General features: G+C 42.3%; 1 protein-coding gene across 1 annotated transcript in view; it reads right to left on the minus strand.

Moving 5' to 3' along the window:
* The window catches only part of MPPED2 (metallophosphoesterase domain containing 2), a 699,046-nt gene that overhangs the window by 293,897 nt on the left and 384,966 nt on the right, over positions 1 to 20,183 (minus strand). The window contains exon 4 of the mRNA XM_086955812.1: positions 7,785 to 8,010. Coding sequence (XP_086811938.1) covers positions 7,785 to 8,010 — 226 coding nt within the window. The remainder of the gene's footprint in view (positions 1 to 7,784; positions 8,011 to 20,183) is intronic.

The raw sequence follows: 20,183 nt of genomic DNA on the forward strand, positions 1-20,183 counted from the left end.
AGGGGTAGTCCCCTGTTACACATCCAGAAAAGAATAGGAAACAACACATTGAAAAGAAAAGATAACGGATTCTTAAGTCCTCATAGGTTTTTCTTTTTTAAATCTTTTTATTAACAAAAGCTCGAGAGACCAAATCATACAGAGACAATATTATGAGTACAATAGTTGCCACGTACAGAGAAACAAAGTAAGTCCTCATAAGTTTGATTTGCTCAGCTCTAAATAACCTAGGACATAGATTTTGTACACTCTTCTGAAAATTCACAAGGATCAGCAATGGCCGCCCAGAAGACCCATTGTGTCTGGCTGTGGCTCTGTCCTTGCGCCTCTCAGTTATACTGATTTTTTCATCAATGACTTTGTAAAACATACTAAGCGATATGTTTGTGACAGTGGTGATATAATTAACCAAATAGAGGACACATGTTTCAATGCTGATAATGAATTGCTGGTTTGGATTCTTTATATACTAACGTCTCGCAGGCCTAAGGGATCAGCATCATAAGAGATGTCCTGGATAACCACCCCATCTCTGTGATTTTACCTACTGAATTTATAATTGACTTACTGAATGTTTCTCTTATGTGTTATTTTAAATTTGGTGGGCACTTTTATATGCGGATAAAGAGACATCTATGGGGTTTCTTATGCCCACAACTGTGCACTTCTGTTTGTTTGATGATTTTGTGAGGAGATACATTTAAGATCTGGACACAAAACTTTTCTTTGAGAATATAAGTCTGTGGAAACGATACATAGATGATTTTGCTTTATGTGGATTGCTGACCATACTTTGCTTACTGAATTCTTACATTGGATAAATTCTTTGCCTACTGACTTTAAATTCATGTCACATTTTAGCAATAGTTCCATTGACTTTCTGGATCTCACTATTGTTACTTGTGAAGGAAAACTAGCAACAAGTTTGTACACCAAACCAACCGCTCACAATACATTGGTTCAGTACACCAGCCATTACCCAAGGGGCCTCAAAAGTGGCCTTTCATTTGGTCAGTTTCTACATATTTGACGGAATTGTAAATTCAAGGATGATTAAATTAGCGAAGCTAATGTTTTGGACAAGAAACTAGAGGCTCGGGTCAACCCATCAGGTTTAATAAGTGCTCCTTGAAACGTACCACATGGAATTCTTATTAACTCCCAAGGCTAAGAAGAATACGGACAAAATTGTATAAAACATTGGCCACTGATTAGATCTATTGCCATTTCTAATGCCCTATCCTTGTTTTCCTTTAAGAAAGGGAAAAACCATAGGAACTGTTTGCTCCATGCTGATATTCCTAAAGCTTCATCTGATTTGGCCTCATTATAGGGATAGAATAAAGTTGTGGGTCATTTCAAGACTGGCAATTCCATAATGTATGCATCGACAGGCAATACTAAGCAGTCTGTTCATGGTGATATAACATATAATTTGAAAGACTATACCAATTGTTACTAACAAAGTGATGTCTATGCTATAAGGTTTCTGTGTAATGTGATTTATGTTGGAAACACCACACCGAGGATAAACTCACGGCTGTCACAACATAAAAAAAACAGATTTTCTTGCAAGGTCATCTCGGCCCCAATGGTCTTCCATTTTCATGACTGTAATCATTCTACGAATGACATTGAATGGCAATTCATTGAACTGATCAAGACACCTTCTCAAGCCAATGACACCCAGGCCATTCTTAATCGAGCTGAATGTCGCTGGATCCTGAGATATGACAGTATTAGAATTGGACGCAATACATTGGAGGAATGCTATTCTGTGATACTGCTATGATGTACATGTTTGATGATTCTTCTGCATCTGCATTCAGTCTGATCACTATATGTAGTCTTTACATTGTGCCATATTTTGTCAGTCTGAATCAGGTGAATTTAATACGACAGTGATATATACTGAATTGCTTCAAATTTTATATGAACATTTACATTGGCAATTTAGATGTTGTATTAGAATGATTGATACAATGTGGAATTTATATAATCACCTTTTGTGAATTTTCTTTTTTCACTTTTCCATATTTCTTTGGCACGGGTTCTTTTAAATCACAAAGCTTGAGCATTTTAATTTCTTAAAGTAGGTATCCTGTCTGGGCAGGCAGTGCTAATTTGGGTTGATCTTTTGAACAACTTTTCTGATCATGGCGCTTTCCAAGGCCGTTGCTTCAATGTATTTTATTCTACATTAAATTCCTTACCTTGTGGAGTGGCAAATTGGTTACGTGCTCTTTCAATTTCTTTTGCCCCATAAGCGTTTGTGTTTTTGCTATGTTTATTCTTGCTGCCGCCCATGATATCTTTATTTTTGGACGCCCAGCTTGCGAGTGAGTTCCCTAGTTTAGTGCGCGCACTCCTAAATAGTGCACTTGTGAAGGCACCAGGTAAACTTTGGGTTTCTGTGCCATCCCTCCACCCACAGCATTACGCGTGGTATTTTAAAACTCAAACCATTATCTGCCCTTTCTTTCTTTCTTTTTTCTACTGTAGAATAAGCGTTCATTATTTGTTTGGGGCAATGATTTTCTTTCAGGCCATTTTGTGAAAACATGTAAGTGGCTGTATTTTAGTTTTTAGCTTAATTTAGTGGCAACTTTTCACCGGGTGAATAGTAATTATATGATATATCAGGACTCGATTATATTTAATCTGTTGAGGATGGGTCTGTGGATAAAATAAGTGGCAGCCTATTGTTAAATTTATAGATTGTTTTAAAGAAGTGTCAATTCACTGGGTATATGGTCACAAATCCTAGCATTTTGCCGCTCTCTGGGTTTTATGGAATTGTGTGTCCCTAATAGGTGAGCTTGTTCTCCCCTTGGACCTCTTGTTGGCCTGATTTGTTCCGGGCCTATTCAAGTAAGCCTATTCATATATTGCTTGGATATAAGAAGCTATATTCTTACTTTGGGATTTGGTCTTTTTCTTTGCTTATTTTTAAACTAGCTAAGGTGCCCTCTATATTTTTTCATACAGACACAACTTTCTACCTATAGACCACATACTCTGCAAATATAAAAGACAAAGGTAATCCTGCATTCACAAGGCACATGTCTAACAATGCTCTCTCTCTATTACACTGCTCACACACAGATACACTGCGCAATAGGAAGGAGCACAGTTTAGTTAGTCAGATGGTGGCATAGGATCCAAAGGTTGATTTTCTCGTGCATCGGTCCACTCATGTAGTTCAAAGCTCTTGTAAATCCGTATTTGTAAAGCACGAACTACTCACCCTTGCGGGTCTCAAGGCGCTGGGGGCCGCCGTGGAAATTAAGTGAGCTATTACCCATAGTCACATGGTGCTCAGCTGCCGCCGGGGATCGAACCCTGAACCCTGTGCTCCGAAGTCTGCTGCCCTGGCTGCTGCACCACACCTCTCTGCGTGTAGTCTCTTGAAGTAAGTTACACAGAATCCTGAATGTCCACTAGGTTTTCTTGTCCCCCATCAGTCACACGTGGATAATCACTGCAGACTATTCGAGTCTGATCTTTGTGGACTTTTGTGAGGAAGAGTTTTGGCAAAAAAAAGTCTCCCTTGTCTTTTAAAAAACAAGGAGGTGGTTTTCTCTGGAGTGCAAGCATATGCCAACATAAAAATATTAATAAATAATGAAAAAAGATAAATAAAAAACATGGCAACTAAATGATGGGGGACAAGTGCTTCAATAAAACAATTTGTAAAGTAAAGCTCCACACTGATATCTTCGAACAGTTACACATGATGGAGTATGCAGAACACAGTTTCAAGATGATGGCATGGTTTTGGAGCTTGAAGCAGTGATGCCTGGTGCTCTGTCTAGTACTCAGTGTAAGAAAAGTAGTGGTTTTTATTTGGCGGTGGGGCTGCTGGTACTCTAATTACCCAATTATCACCAGCATGCATTTTCAGGTGAGTTGCTGAGGGATGAACTAAAATAAATATATCCTGAGTTCTAGAGCAGAGTAGGCATGCAAATTGCTGTTACTCAGACTATCTGACATTCTAATATCAAGAGGTTGTCTACTAAACGAAGTCAATGGCTGAACACGGCTAATCCACTGCAAAGTTGTGTGTATGCGGTTTTGAAGGGCTGAACTAATACGTGAATAACAGTCAGTCTGATTATTAGCTCTTCTCTAATCCAGTCTTTTGGTCAGAGCTGAAACACATGGAAAACGATAGAGCACAAGGAGCATGAGCGCAGGGACTCCATGTTTCATATGAAAAAGACAAAAAGCACTGGTCAAGAGCATCAAAACCTTCCCATAAATACATGGAACAAGGATGGGACTGCAATGCCAGCCAGTGCAAGTTTTATTCACATCTGGAACAAGTATGCTAATGCAGAACTATTCGGTGAAGGCTTCATTAAAACACCAGGAACACATGTGGTAGCCGGGGCCAGTGCAAACTTGCTTCCAAGACATGGAACAAGTGTGGTACTACAGGGCCACTTCAAACTTCTTTTAATGACGATAAAAGAATGGCACTGGGAAGCAGCATTTAATGCATCCCTTAGATCTTAATGAAGATGTAGCATTGTAAATTTGGCACAAAGTAAAGAGGCACTGGAGTGTATGAGTGCAGGCTTGATTCACACGCATAGCAATATTTCCACACACAAAACAGGTACAGCACCAGGAAGGAGTACACACTTCCCTCATATCCACAGAACACATAATCTCATCAGGAACAACGTAAGCTTCCCTCACATGTGGAGAACATGGACAGAATCACACACACACACAATGTGCCACATTTGGCAGCATCATAAGCTCCCCTTCCATGCAGCACAGGTACAAGATGGTCATCAGCAGAGCAAGCTAAGATATCCTCACATACACAACAGGTGTCACTCTGGAAGCTTATTTCACGTACAGAATACCCAAAATAGAGTCAATAAGTGGTAAAGCAACTGAAGGCTCAAGCTGTTGCTAGACTCAGGTTCAGCTCAAGCTGAATTTGTGCCTTCAAGCCCAAAATGAGCTGAGCTTCTGCCTTCTACCCACGCTCTACCCTCGTGCACCAAGAAGGAAAGACAATGTATTAAACGTTTACATCAAACAGGAGCGAGAACGGGAACCAATCTAGTGGCTGAACTACATAATATGGGATCATTTCACGTCACCACATGACCAAATTGCCTGCTCCTTGGCAATTATTTTGTTTTGCGTCCCATTTTTTTCATTATTGCGTAAGAGAAAATCTTGAAATACATGAGTATGTGTGCTGTACAAAAATCTCTCGTGTTTGACTATGATACTGCTCCCTGCCTAGTACTAGTACAGAAATGCAACCCACACATAGGGTGCACAAGACAACTGATTTGCCTTTGAGAGGACTAATGGTGTTTTCATTGTAATGGGGCTGGCATCATGAATTTTTTTACATGATCACTTATAAGAAATGTCTCTAAATGGAGTTATATAATTTAAAGTACTGAGGAAAAATGATTGCAAAGAAACATTAATGATTGATTGCTGAAGACATTTTATCATATTTTTGAATAATATTTCCATGCCAAATGTTCCCATGGCTCAGCTCATTCCTGGGCTCTTAGAACCAAAACAGACCCTTAACTCGGCTCTCCCGGTAAAGTGGTTAGCTTGCCCAACTCTACACCCGTAATGTGTACACCAGTTACTAGAGTTCCACCTCTCTCATTATCTTGCTTCTCTGGGGAGCAACATCTTGTTGTCCAAGATTCTGGTCAGCTTCCACGTATTTCAGAAGAATATCTATTCCTACATCTGGTTTTAGTAAGGAGGAATTGTGCATTAGCTACTCCAAGAAGTTGTTTAAAATTACTTGCACATTGTTCATCATAAAATGAAACAAACAACGCTCAAATCATTCATATTCCAGGATCCAGCACTCTGTCCTTAATAAGTCTATGTTCTTTTGCTAAATGCCATCGTCTGCCCTCTATCCGTCTGGGTGAGTGCAGTGATTACTGTGACTGTCTTGACTCCAGAAGCCACCCAGAAGTATGGGCATGACTTCTACTTTGACCTCTGCTGGTATCAGGAAGCCAAGGCCGTATGGTACACTCTGCATTTGCAAAAGTGAGCTTGTGCACCGCTCAGCCATTCAATGCACACACAATGAGTCCTTCATAATGACCCTGCAGGTGCTTCTGTTATTCATATTCTGCAGCTTAGAGTCTAACTCCTGCAGCTGAGGGCATCGGACGGAGATAACAGCAAGCTCCCAGTGCAGGAGGAGCTTCTGTGGCCCTAGTAGGCAATAACACTGGAACAATTTTCAGACTAGTGGTGTTGCCACGAATGTTACATCACTGAACTCATAGGGATTCTGAAAAATCCAAGCATCACACAAGTAACAAGTGTTGCAAATAAACCATGCCCACTCAGCATGGCAGGGGTGTAATATGTAGATGTTGCAGCATTTAGGAACACACAGTCAAAAATATTTTACTAAAGCATGGTGTGGTAGCCACTGACATTAAAAGACAGCACATTTTCCATTTAAATGACCGCTAAATTTGCACAGACATACAATTTTACTGGTAAAACTACACAGCGCACAACCGTTAATGTGCATCAGCAAATATTTGTCATTTGCGCATCACTAAGTAAAGTGTCTTGATTTGTTTTGATCCTATTAAAATCTTTTTTTTTCAATGGGACTTTAGAATGATGAAAAATAGCTTAATTTGTGCTTTCCTGTTTATTACACAAAATATGTACAGTTCATTTATGTTTACATTTTGTTGTGTTTAAAAAGAAAACAGCATCCTACAACCTTTCATTTCACATTATTATGGCGTTCTTGTATAGCGCATAGCTACCTGGAGAGTTTTCTAGTGCGTAGGGGACAGATAGAGCAGCTTTTAGAGACTTAAAAAAGCCAGGTTTTTTGTTCCTTGCAAAAGGCAGATAGGCAAGCACAGCGTCTCTGGGAGGAAGTTGCATAACCTGGGTCCCAGATTCGATAAGGAGCAGCAGCCCATCTAAGTACATTTGACTCTCAGAACTGCAAAAATAAGTTGGTTACTTGAGTGCAAGGCATGAGAGGGAAGGTAGGAAACTATCGTTAATGCTCTTTCCACATTCAGCTTTGTAACTCCAGCACGGTTAATTAGGTGCCCGCTCAAGGGACTGCTGTTGTTGGGCCACCTACCACCTCTGGGCCCCGGTGAATTGCGCCGGTTGCACCACTGGTAGCTACGCCCCTGCATATATTGAGCGGCTGCAGAGTTGTACTGGCTTATAGGTCAATCATGCAGTACCTGACGGGCTGGTCTGACAAGTCAGTGCATGGGCTATTTTTCTGGCTGTTTGTGGACTTGCTGTGCCAGCTTTTACTGTTAATTTCAGTGGTATTAAATCAACCATTTGCTGCAGCAGGCTCACATCTTGCATACCTTAAAAAATTCTGATACACAAGCTCAAATCTGCCTTAATTTGCAATCCTGTACCTCTTTTTTAGCTACTTGATTGGCTAATGGAGGTTACTTTTATTCTGGCGTCTGGCCTCTTTTCTATACAGGGCCAACCAGAGTATGGATATGTGGACCAATTACAAATTCATTATTTACACTCTCTCCTAAAAATCAGGATTGAACTCACAACGTATCAAAAGTCATTCTCTCTCTCTCTCTCTCTCTCTCTCGTCTTTCACATGAAATTAACAACTTTGTCCATAAGGACTGCCACATCATAAGATATTGTCCACCAAAGCCATTCACAAAAGCAGCACTCAGCTCCGCAGAAAATACTTATTTTACAGAATATTACACAATAAGGAACGCTTATCACAAACTTACCAGGGCGCGCCATATATTCGGAATCCTTTGACCGTCACCTCTGAATCTTGTAAGTATATACTGTTTGCCAGGAGTGTTTGAACATTGTCAAAGTCCTCTGGTTTCAATTTAGAGACCGAAGGGAAGCGGTAGTAGTCCTGTTTAACAAGGTCTGCCATGAATTCCTTATCGAAGGTCAGCTCATGGTTCCCGGCGATCACCACTTTGTAATCGTAGGGTAGGGTTCCTGGAAGGATAAACAGAGCTGAAGTGAGTTAAGTATCCTTGTCTAGAGATGTGAACATGAGAACAAGAACTACTAGTCTCTTTTGGAAACGAAGCGCTAGCAAAGGGAAGGGAAGCCGTCTAAATTTACAGGAACACAGACCACAACAGCTTCACGGCACCAGGCAGGTTCGTTCAGACCCCGTGAAAGACCCACCCTTCCTTAAAACTGAAGGTTGTATGACGTTACCCTGTATGCATTTACCCTGCATGCTTTTACCCCGCAACTTTCACTCCCCAAAATATTTTACAACACAGGGCTTTACAATGCACTCCATTACGACGCATTCCCCATTACAACGCAATTACTAGTCTAACTCCAGGGGGCGTTACTTTGGGGAAAGCGTTGTACCAGTTTGCAGAGTAAAGCTCTGCATTTTAAAAGTTTTTTCGGAGTAAAGAATTCGGGGTAAAGACATGCGGGGTAAAAATTGCAGGGTAAAGAATGTTTGCCAAATTGAACAGTTAGAAACGTTTCTTTATTCAGGGAATGTTTGATTGTAATGAAAGCTGGCCATAGTACGCTTGTCATTTTACACATTAGAAATGTATATCTTAAATCACAACATATGCTAGCTGATAAAATAGTTTAAATATAACATTCAAGCAACATATTCCAGATTTTCAGAAATAAAATCTTATCACTTAGTCAAGCCCTGGTGCTTATGCTCACTTAAAGGAAATTTGTCAGAATTGTGATACAAATGTGAGGCACACAGCTCATACCTGTCACAGCTCTTCTTTCAAGGAGGCTGTCACATTCTCAAAGTAAAACTGACAAACTGCCGTGGGCACCACATTGGGGAGTCTATTCATTCCGCAAATGTGTTCCAATGTAAAGCAGCAGTACGACTTCGAGGGGAATAATATGACTTTCCAATTACTTTGCAATTTCATCACACAATGGTTTGGTCCCTATTGGGGCACCTTCCCCTCCTCAATAACTGCTTGTAGCTCTTGAAAAATGTAAACGATTCAACAAAAACACATCCATCATCACCATATGGTGTCATCATCTACAGAATACACTTAAGGAACATGTTATGAGCTTTGCTTCTGTTCTTCTATAGGTGCCCCATAGGAATTTGCTATGGAAACTGATGACCAACATATGACAGAATTGGAGTAAATGCCACTGGATGAGCAGAAGAACGGAAAATGTTACCTGTAAGCATTTGTTTGTGGCATGCAGTGCTGTAGATTCACATGATGTGCATACTCCTGCCAACTTGTGTTGGGCTCCAATGTGTGCAAGTTTTTTTTCTTCAAAGAATTCTTCGGTACTATGCACAACAGGCGAGGACGACTGGGGCAGAGCGCCACAAGAAAGAGAGAGAAATAGAGACAGATGTCCACGAAGTGAAGCAGAAAGTAATGGTAAGTGCTACAGCCAAATGAGTCTGGGAGGAGGGTGAGAGCATGTGAATCTACTGCACTACATGCCAAGAACAGATGCTTATAGGGTAAGTAACAGTTTCCATTTTAGGCATGTTTGGCTGTGGATATACATGCAGTGCTTTGTCTGAAAGCAGTCCTTTCCTAAGTGGTGGTTACCCTGTGGGTGGTGCAGAAGACTGAAAAAGGGTATGTAGTACAGCTTGGCCAACATTTTGCATGCTGGCAAGCTAATATATCTACATAGTAGTGTTTTGTGAAAGTGGGTGCTGTAGACCAAGGAGCTGCTTTACAAATGTCTGTGATTGGGATGTTCCCATGTAAGGCCATAGAAGCCCCTTTATTTCTGGTGGAATGTGATCTAGGGGGAACAGGAAAAAACTATTTTAGCTTCCGCATAGCAAATTTGGATGCATTTGACTATCCATCCGCTATGCCTGATTTTGATAAGGCCTTTCTTTTATGCGGTTCCGAAAAAGCAACACACAATTGCTTAGTTTTTTTCTAAATGGATTTTGCTCTATCTATATAGTACATTAGGGCCCATTTGACATCTAAGGTATGAACAGCCCTTTCTGCAACTGAGTCAGGTTGTGGAAAGAAAGCTGGAAGTTCTCTAGACTGGATAAGGTGGAAAGGAGAAACCACCTTTTGAAGAAATTTAGGGATGGCAAGAAGGACCACCCTATCTCTATTTACATGAAAGAAAGGCTCTTCTAATGTAAAAGCCTGGAGCTCACTAATATGTCTAAGTGTTGTGATGTCTAATATAAAAGCTACCTTCTGAGAAAGAAACTGTAAGTGAAGTGACTGAAGGAACTTAAAGGGGGGACCCATAAAGAAGCTGTTAAAACAGGTAAGCTGCTGCCAAACCTGTCTCCCTGTATTTAAAAAACTCGGAGTGTAGACCCGTTTCATTTTAAAATACCATCCTTTTTACAGATAATGGCCCCATGAAAAAGACGCTGACTATTGCGCGTTTACTAACACAAAGTATCGGCGGTTCCCGCAAACCCACCGCTAGGTATGTACCGTGGACAGGGCAAGCGCAAATATGACTAAATCGGTTTAAAAATAGAATTATTTTCCCTAAACGATTCTGCATGGTTTTCAATTTAGATGTTGGCAAAACCGGCGGCCCAATGTTTAAAACGCCCACCTAAAACAGGCTGAATAACCAGGAAAGGATTAGTGAGCACTAAACTAAAGAACGAACAGGTATGCTTTTATCAGTGTAACCGTGCTAGGAACGCAAAATTTTGTTTAAACACTCATTAAAGAATTTGTTAATTACAGGAAAGGAAAACAACAGAAAAAGAAAATATAAGGTGCAAGCCACGCAATAAGAGGACTGCTTGTGCAAGAAACGCCGAAGGCAGGTACGTCCAAGAAAATGCTTAGGCATCTGTGACACTTAGCTGCTAGCCCCTACATAGAGTGACGAAACTTCACACTTTCATTGTAGGTAGCAGAATAGAAGGACATCCTTCCCTCATACAAAAGAAAGCAAATCTGTGGACCGATTGTTGCTGGAAAACAGGTACAACCATAATGAGTTAAGCATAGATATGGGACACTATTAGGAAGAGTAGTTAATTAAAACAATCTCGTTTTTATATACATCCCACAGACAAGTTAAGAACAGACCGCTGATGAGAACCTGAAAATTGACGTGAGAGGGTTCGAAACGCGTCAGGATTAGTGAGCACTAAACTAAAGAATGAACAGGAAAGGAAAACAACCCTAGAAAAAGAAAATATAAGGTGCAAGCCACGCAATAAGAGGACTGCTTGTGCAAGAAACGCTGAAGGCATGTAGCAGAATAGAAGGACATCCTTCCCTCATACAAAAGAAAGTAAATCTGTGGACCGATTGTTGCTGGAAAACAGACAAGTTAAGAACAGAGCCCTGATGAGAACCTGAAAATTGACGTGAGAGGGATCGAAACGCGTTGGCACATTGAAAAGCAATTGACTTGGAAGTCTTTTAGACCAATTAATTCATGTGTGGTCTTTTTGGAATGATTTGTTGCTTAGAGTATTTCTTACTTTTTTCCTTGCAATAAGTTGTAATGGACAGGAAATGAACTTGGTGTCAAGTTAGGGCACCCCACAATAATTGATGTCTGTTGATGAAATTGTCTCTATGTGATGAATTCTATTTCTATATATTGTTGAAATGTTCTAGAGTATATATGTTGTCCTGTATAAATTGTAAATAAGTACGTATATTGTTTTTTCTTTGATGAAATAATACAGAAACTCTTAAAAAATAACGAAATAAAATAGGTATGAACAAAGTATACCTTACAAACTTGAATTGATATCGGTTTGTAGTTCTCAAATGTGAGATATGAAAGAAATGTGCAGCTGGTAATTCTTTGTATATGTGTGCAAGGGATGGCACTTATGATATGATTTCAGGAGTACTGTTTCTGTAGCTCTTACACCACACTAAGTATGATACTTATAAAACAGCAAATGCATCAAACAAAAACATGTATGGTCCCAAAAATACTTCTCCCCATAATTGGGGTGTTGTAAGCCGCTCAAACTCTTGGACTCAATGCAACTACACCTGCTGCATTATTGATAACAGCAGTCCTTAGTAGCAGGCTATCTCCTTTATGGTGCCCTCGGTCAGTTAATGACAAAATAACAAAGTATAATATCATTCACATGGACGAATGACTTATTTTTTTACATTAGGCCCAAAATAATGTTCCTTGTGGTTCTTTTGTATGTATGAGTGAGTTAAGAATGGATGGTTGTGAATGTGTGATGGATGTGCTTTAAATCTATAAATGTAATGTATATTTAAATGTTGTTGCATTGAAATATATTGTTTTATATCTGTTTGTACATGCACTTAAATGATTGATATACTTTTGAAGTAATAAGGTCTCACTAGAAAAAAATGAAAAAATGACTCAATAAACTAGTGACGGTAAATAAAATACGGACCGGTATGCTTTATTCATAAAGGTCAATATAAATAGTAGAAAGTAAAATCCAGTATTGACAGTTGTGTTGTTCTTTTGTCACATTGGGCTTAGCCTTACTGGGTCAGAGCCACGACCCTGTGTTGTTCTTGCTAATGAAATACTAACAGCAGCAGAATATTAAGAGGATTGCAAGAACGCTTCAGATAAAGTACTAGAATTCTTAGCTTCAAATGGACATAAGGTGCTACTATAAAAATTACAATATTGTGAACAGGACGTCAACTACTTAGGTCACCTCCTGCTGAAAGGGGAGAGTAGACTGTCACCTGAGCGCATTAAGATAATCGAAAGACATAACTCAGCCTACCACACAAAAAGATGTACGTGCCTTTCTAGACATGGTTTCATTCTGTAAACTATGGGTACCAAATAAATAGCAAAACCTTTACTGTCCTTAATGCACAAAGACACAGTACCATGGCATCCTGAACATCAACATAGTTTTCACACCTTGAAAGAAGCTCTTTGTAATGCACCTGCTTTGGGTACCCCTGACTATACTAAACACTTTTCTTTATTTCTGCATTGAAAAGATGACTGTGCTTTTGCTGTACTAACACAAAGCCCAGGAGAGAAGAAAAGGCCCATGCAGCTATTTATTCTCAAAATTGGATTTGGTAGTGAGAGGCCTGCCAAAGTGGCTCCAAAATATTGTTGCAGTGGCAGCAGCACAAAAACAGGCAGATTCAATTACTTTTGGACATGAGACATTCTGTTGATATAATATTGAACAAAACAAAAATGCAACATTTAACTAATGCAAGAAAGACACAACATGAATGGACTCTGGTGGCCCCAAATGTCACTCTAGAATGATGTACCACAATAAAGCCAGCCACTCTTATGCCTCTTCCTTTGGAACAGGATGAAGTACAACATGACTGTGTGATTGTTACTGAAACTGAGACAAAGGGTTGAGTGGATCTGGTGGCTGTACCAATGTCAATTGTTGATGGCACTTAATTTGTAGATGTGCCTTGTCTAAAGAAACCGGATGGAACTATTTCAGTCACCTATGCAATAACCACTAATTGTACTGTGGTGGCAATATGTAGAACAGAACAGACATCAGTGCAGGCTGTAGAAGTGATAGCGCTAACTAGAGCATGTAAACTGTCAGAAAGGTTAAAGGTAAACATATACACTGATAGCCAGTATGCCTTTGGCATGGCCCATAACTTTGGCCACCTATGGGCTGAAAGAGGATTTATTAACTCTAGTGGAGCTAAAATACAGCATGGACATCTCATTTCTAGACTTCTGAATGCTATCACTGTGCCTAAAAGATTAGCTTTCATTAAATGCAGTGCACACAAGAAAGTGATAGATGACGTGGGTCAAGGAAATGCTTTTGCAGATGAAACAGCAAGGACTACTGCCTTGACAGAACAGTCATTGATGTATATGGTAGAGGGGACTGATAATAAAGGGAAGGAATATGATCCTTATGCAGGAGTAAAAGAAGTACAAAATTTGGTAGATGAGGAAGAAATGAAAAAGTGGAAGGAAAAGGAATATGTGTTTGGCCAACACTATCAGGCATGGATGTAAGTTTCAAAGGGAAATAGATGGATTCTACCAGAGTTTTATTTTGGCAATGGTCCCGATGACAAATGGATCAGCTCATGGTGGAACAGACTGGATAGTAAACACCCTTTCAAGAATATGGGAAAACAATACCATCAGAAAAGTGGCTCTACATTTTTTAAAGAATTGTATAATTTGTGCTGAGCACAATGTGCGAAAAGAAATTGCAGTCCCAAAGAGTCATTTTCACATGCTAGAATATCCATTTGAATGTTTATAGATTGTGTTTTTATCCAGATCCCCTAAAGCAATGCGAAGTGATATTTGCCAGTTATCATATGCAGTCTTAACAATTGGGTGAAGGCATTTTCCTTAAAAGACCACACAGCGTTGGTACTTTTTAAAAGAATACTTTCCCAGGTTCGGCTTGACCCGGACCATTTAGAGTGACAATGGAGTACACATTTTTCTGATGAAATAATGGCTTAGTCTGTATGGGTCTAGGTGTCAAGCACGAATTCCAATCAGTCTATCATCCTACACCTGCAGGACTTGTGGACTGCTGCAATGGAGCACTCAAAAACAAATTTGTGCATCTAATGAACTAAGTTTGGTGGATGCCTTTCTCTCCATGAGAACAACAGTAATAGCAAAGACTAGACTATCACCTTATGAATTGGTGATGAGTAGGCCAGCCAATGTCTATGGGTTTGTAGCTCCATCAAGATTGTGTGATATGCCACATCCTTCATTGTTGGATTACTGTAAAGAACTAACTGTCTATCTACAATTGGCTAACAGGACAGAGACACACGGTCTTCACCCCTGGAAGGACAAGTACATGATATCAAGCCCGGGACCCGGGTGCTGACCCAGATTTTTAAAGCAAAACAAGCCTGTCGCCACAGTGGAAAGGTCCGGTACAGGTCTTGCTGGCAACCCATGCTGCAGTACAGATTGAGGGACACAAGAACTGGGTCCACCTGTCCCACATGAAAAGTGCACCACCATTCTGGAAGGAGCAGTGTGTTGAAGGAAATGGTTAAAGCATCAGGAAAGTGCCCACTCCTGCAATAACATACAACCCAACTAATGTAACCCACTACAATTTGTGACCAAGGAAGATAAAGGAGTGGATAGGAAAGGACAGAACAAGCAACAACTGCTAGGCGCACAAGAGTGCCATCTTTAAAGGACAAACTTGTGCAGGAAAGTTAGCTTTGGTTGAGTTTTGAGATGCATCCCTTTGGCAAACCCATCACTAAGACCAATCTGGAAAAAGTAAATATAACATGAACTGTTGTAAATAGAAATATGGAGAGGAAGAAGAAATTGATAATTGCTTTTATAGCATTTATTATATGCATTTTGATATCTGCCTTGACTTGGTGCCTTAATGTTTACCACCCTGAACATATGATGTTAGCTAGATACCGCCGCCCGCAACCTGAGACAGTGGATCAACGACTGCGCCAGCACCCTCGCCCCGATCAAGAAACCCTCCAACAGTCACACCAACAAGAAAGCCAGCTGGTTCACTGAAGACCTCCGGGCCTCCAAGCAAACCTGCCGAAAGCTGGAGAAGATCTGGCTCCATGAACGAACACCGGACAGCCACGCAGGCCACAAGAACGCCACCCGCAGACACCATCACAGCATCAGATCTGCCAAAAGGGCCTCCTAGACAATAACGTGCACAACAGCAAAGAGCTCTTCCACATCGTGAAGGAACTCCAACCCCAGCTCCAACACCAATGACGTCCCACCCTCGCAAGACCTGTGCGACTCGCTGGCCACCTTCTTCCACCACAATATCGCTGACATCCATGACAGCTTCAACGCCATGACTGCCCCGACAACCACTGAGTCCTCCGCCCCCATGACCACCATCCGCACCAACCGCCTGCTCTCCTAGACCAACATCAATGAGGACGACACCATCAAGATAATGAACACCATCCACTTCAGATCTCCGTCAGAACCATGCCCACACCACATCTTTAACAAAGCCAGCGCAGCCATCGCACCCCATCTCCGGAAAGTCATCAACACCTCCTTCGAGACAGCAACCTTCCCGGAGAGCTGGAAGCCCGCAGAGATCAACGCCTTACTCAAGAAACCCAAGGCGGACCCCAAGGACCTCAAGAACTTCTGGTCCATCTCCCTGCTCCTGTTCCAGTCAAAGGTCATCGAGAAGACCGTCAACGAACAACCGACCTGCTACCTCGAGGAGAACAACATCCTGACCCTTCCCAGTCCGGGTTACGCAGCAACCACTGCACCAAGACTGCCCTCATCGCCGCCACCGATGACATCAAGTCCCTGCTGGACAATGGAGAAACGGCGGCCCTCATCCTCTTGGACCGGTCAGCCGCCTTCGACACGGTCTGCCACCACACACTACGAACACGCCTCCACAATGCCGGGATCCAAAAGAAGGCCCTGGACTGGCCACCTCCTTCCTCTCTGGCAGAACACAGAGCACCTGCCTTCCCCCCTTCCGCTACGAAGCCACAGAGATCATCTGCTGCATACCCCAGGGCTCATCCCTCAGACCAACTCTGTTTCACATCTACATGGCACCGCTCGCCCACGTCGCCTGTCGGCACGACCTCAACATCATCTCCTACGCCAAGGACCCCCACATCGCTAAAACCAACCTTCATGAAGGAACGAAGGCCGTCGCTGAATGGATGAGGTACAGCCGACTGAAGCTGAACTCGGACAAGACGGAGGTCCTCATCCTCAGATCTACCCCTTTGGCCAGGGACGACTCCTGGTGGCTGACCACACTGGGAACCGCCCCAACACCCACCGACCACGCATGCAACCAAGGGGTTATCCTCGACTCCACCCACTCTATGACTAAACAGGTCAACGCAGTCTCCGCCTCCTGCTTCAATACCCTCTGCATGCTCTGCAGGATCTACAAGTGGATCCCCACTGAAACGAGAAGAACGGTCACCCAGCCCTTGTCAGTAGCAGGTTGGACTACGGAAATACCCTCTACGCAGGAGCCTCCACCAAACTCCTGAGACGGCTCCAACGCATCGAGAACGCTTCTGCACGCCTGATCCTCAACATCCCTTGCAGCAGCCACATTACACCCCACCTGAGAGACCAGCACTGGCTCCCGGTCAACAAGAGGATAACCTTCAAGCTCCCCACCCACGCACACAAGGCGCTTCACAACACCGGACCAATGTACCTCAACTGACGACTCAACTTCTCCACCCCCACCCACCAGCTCCGCTCCGCCGACCTCGCCCTCTCCACAGTCCGCCGCTTCCGAAGAGCGACCTTCGGCGGCAGATCGTTCTCTCACCTTGCCGCCAAGGCCTGGAACACCCTCCTCATCCACCTACGGCAGACCCAAGACTTGCTGACCTTCAGAAAACTCCTCAAGACCTGGCTTTTCGAGCAGTAGCAGCATTCCCCACCCCACCCCAGCGCCTTGAGACCCTCACAGGTGAGTAGTGCGCTTTACAAACAATATGATTGAATGATTGATTGATTGATTGAGTGTTGTTCATAATCATCGTGCCCTCCCACCAGGTGAAGGTATATATTTTATATGTGGTTCCAAGGCCTACCCCTGGCTGACACCAGGGTGGGGGGATCCTGCTACTTGGGATTGGCTCTCCCTCATATTCAAGCGATTTCCACTGACATTGGGTTCACTAAATTACAGAATTCCCTTGGTCATCACAAGTGGGATTCCTCAAATATTTTTCCAATAGATTAGACAGATGCTGCAGGACAGGAAGCTTATGGCTTTGGGTTAGGAATACTACCTCTATGCTCTATAGCTACGAACTTGTGTTGTATTAGACGATTGGGACAATTACTAGAGGCCACCTTATATGAAACTACGTCAGCATTAGAAAACATAACAGTTGAAATGACCGCTATGCATTCCATGGTTCTCCGAAACGCATGGTTTTAGATATGCTGCTTGTAGAACGCAAGTATGTAAGGTCCTGCATACCGAATGCTGCCTTTATATCCTGGTTAATTCCAAAAACATACAACAGGCTATTGAGAACATGCATAAAATAGTACAACAGGTACATGCGTTTGCCAAAGAAGATATTTTCTCCCTTTGGGATCGTATTACCTCATTCTTCACCAGTTGGGGTTGGAAATTACTAATGATAGTGGTTATACTAGGGGATGTAGTATTAGGATGTAGTTTATGCGCACAATGCCTGCCAATGTGCTGGGGCCTTCTGGCAACAGTTTGCTGCCCCTCTCCAACACTCAAGCAGCAGACCAGTATGATAATGGTTCAAAAGGAGGAAGTATATGTTAATGTAAATAGATGAACACTCATTCTCCAGCAAAGAATAGTATATGATGCAGCTGAGCACACACTGTTTTGGATTAAAATGATACTGAAATGTTCAGAACTAATATTCTAAGGGTCGAGTGTGAATAACGTATTTTAATTCGTTGTTCTGAACATCAGTTCTACCATGTGTAATTCCCTGAATGTTTCTGATCATAACCTTTGGTGCCTTGCTGATGTGTTTTCAAGTCAGCACAAACAAACTTGTTCTGCTCCTGTCTTTGCACATCTGGTATTGACATACCTGCCTTTTGCCCGTCTGAGGCTAATTCATGCTTAATTGTTCAATTTTTTGCAGTTATAGGAGAAGAAACAAGCAATGTCAACTTGTATATGTTTATGCTCATTTGTGTCATTATCTGTCAAAGTCTTGAAGACCCAGCAATATCCACTGAGAAGGTTTGTGCTTGTTTGTTCCATTGTATACATTGTATGTTAGTCATTGAAGATCTCAAACAAATTTAACCGTGGTATCTAGTCCCGGATTGTTCATTCTGTAACTGTTTTGCACAGCCCCAGCTCGCTGTATAAAAACCCTTGCAGAACAATGAAAATTGTCCACTCTGGTCATAGCCACCTGAGAGCTATGATTCATGCGCACCCACGAGCTACTATTAAATACATGTTGCTTTGGCAGACCTCAGACTACTGGCTTCGTTATTTTGAAGTGGAGACTGAAAACTATCAACTTCCACAGGTGGATAAGCGTAGGCAAATATCCCTGACCAGTTCATCCATAGTGCATTGCCCATGGACTGTGGGTGTGGAATTCCGTAGCCGATGTTTGGCCATTTTGAGTTTTCTGCTGTGGTGAAAAGCTCCACATCCAGAAATAGCCATTGCTGGAAGTAGCAAAAAAGGACTGTTGCTTCGGGTTCCCACTTGTAGACTTGTTGCTGCATCCTGGTGAGAAGGTTGTTGTCTATTACCAGGAGGTATGCCGCCAACAGGTGGATCCTGAGCTAACTGAGAAAGCTGAGGGGAGCAGGTGCCCCTGCTTCGGATTGCAGTACATGGCTGTCATGATGTCTGTCCGTACAAGGACTACTTTGCCCACTAAGTGGTGAAGGAAGGCCTTGAGGGATTTATGCACAGCTAGCAGCTCCAGATGGTTGATGTGGAAGTCTCCTTGTGTGGGTCCCCACTGGTGCTGGACAGAGCGATTTTCTAAGTGCACCTCCTCCATCCAATGAGAGATGCGTCCATTGTGACAGTGCTCTGCGGGACTGGGTCAAGTAAGGGATGTCCCGTAGCAGAGTTGCTGGTTTTTCACCATTTCTGAGAGTGATGGGTACCAGGGCTGATCAACACTAGGTCTTCCCAGTGGTCCTCATTTGAGATCACTGCTGTGCTAAGCATTCCTGCAGATGAAGCATGTGCAATCTTGCATGAGATACTATGGCGATTCAGGAGGCCATCATCCCTAGCAGCCACATGACTGTCCTTACTGTGAGCTGTTGATTTGGTTGAAAAAGGGGTAACAAGGCTTGGAAATACTGTAGTCTTGCCAGACGGGGATATGCCATAGCGATCTCTGCATTGAGGATAGCTACCAGATGCGTTTGAACTTGAAGGGGCAGGATATGGAACTTTACAGCTTTGATGGTGAAGCACAAAGTGTACATTAGGTCTATTGTGGCTTGAGTGTATGTAAAACACTCTAGTCGCTCTGCAAGCCAATCATGCAAGTATGGAAATACAACTCTTTTCAGATGTGCTGCTACTACTGCAACGCATTTTGTAACGACTCTGGGCACAATGGTAACCCCAGAAGGCAACACTTTGAACTGGTAATGCCGGCCACTTACCACAAACTGGAGGTAGCGCGATGCTCCAGATGAATCAGAACATGGAAGCAGGC

Source organism: Lissotriton vulgaris, chromosome 2_1, assembly GCF_964263255.1.
Source record: "Lissotriton vulgaris chromosome 2_1, aLisVul1.2, whole genome shotgun sequence".
Classification (NCBI taxonomy): domain Eukaryota; kingdom Metazoa; phylum Chordata; class Amphibia; order Caudata; family Salamandridae; genus Lissotriton; species Lissotriton vulgaris.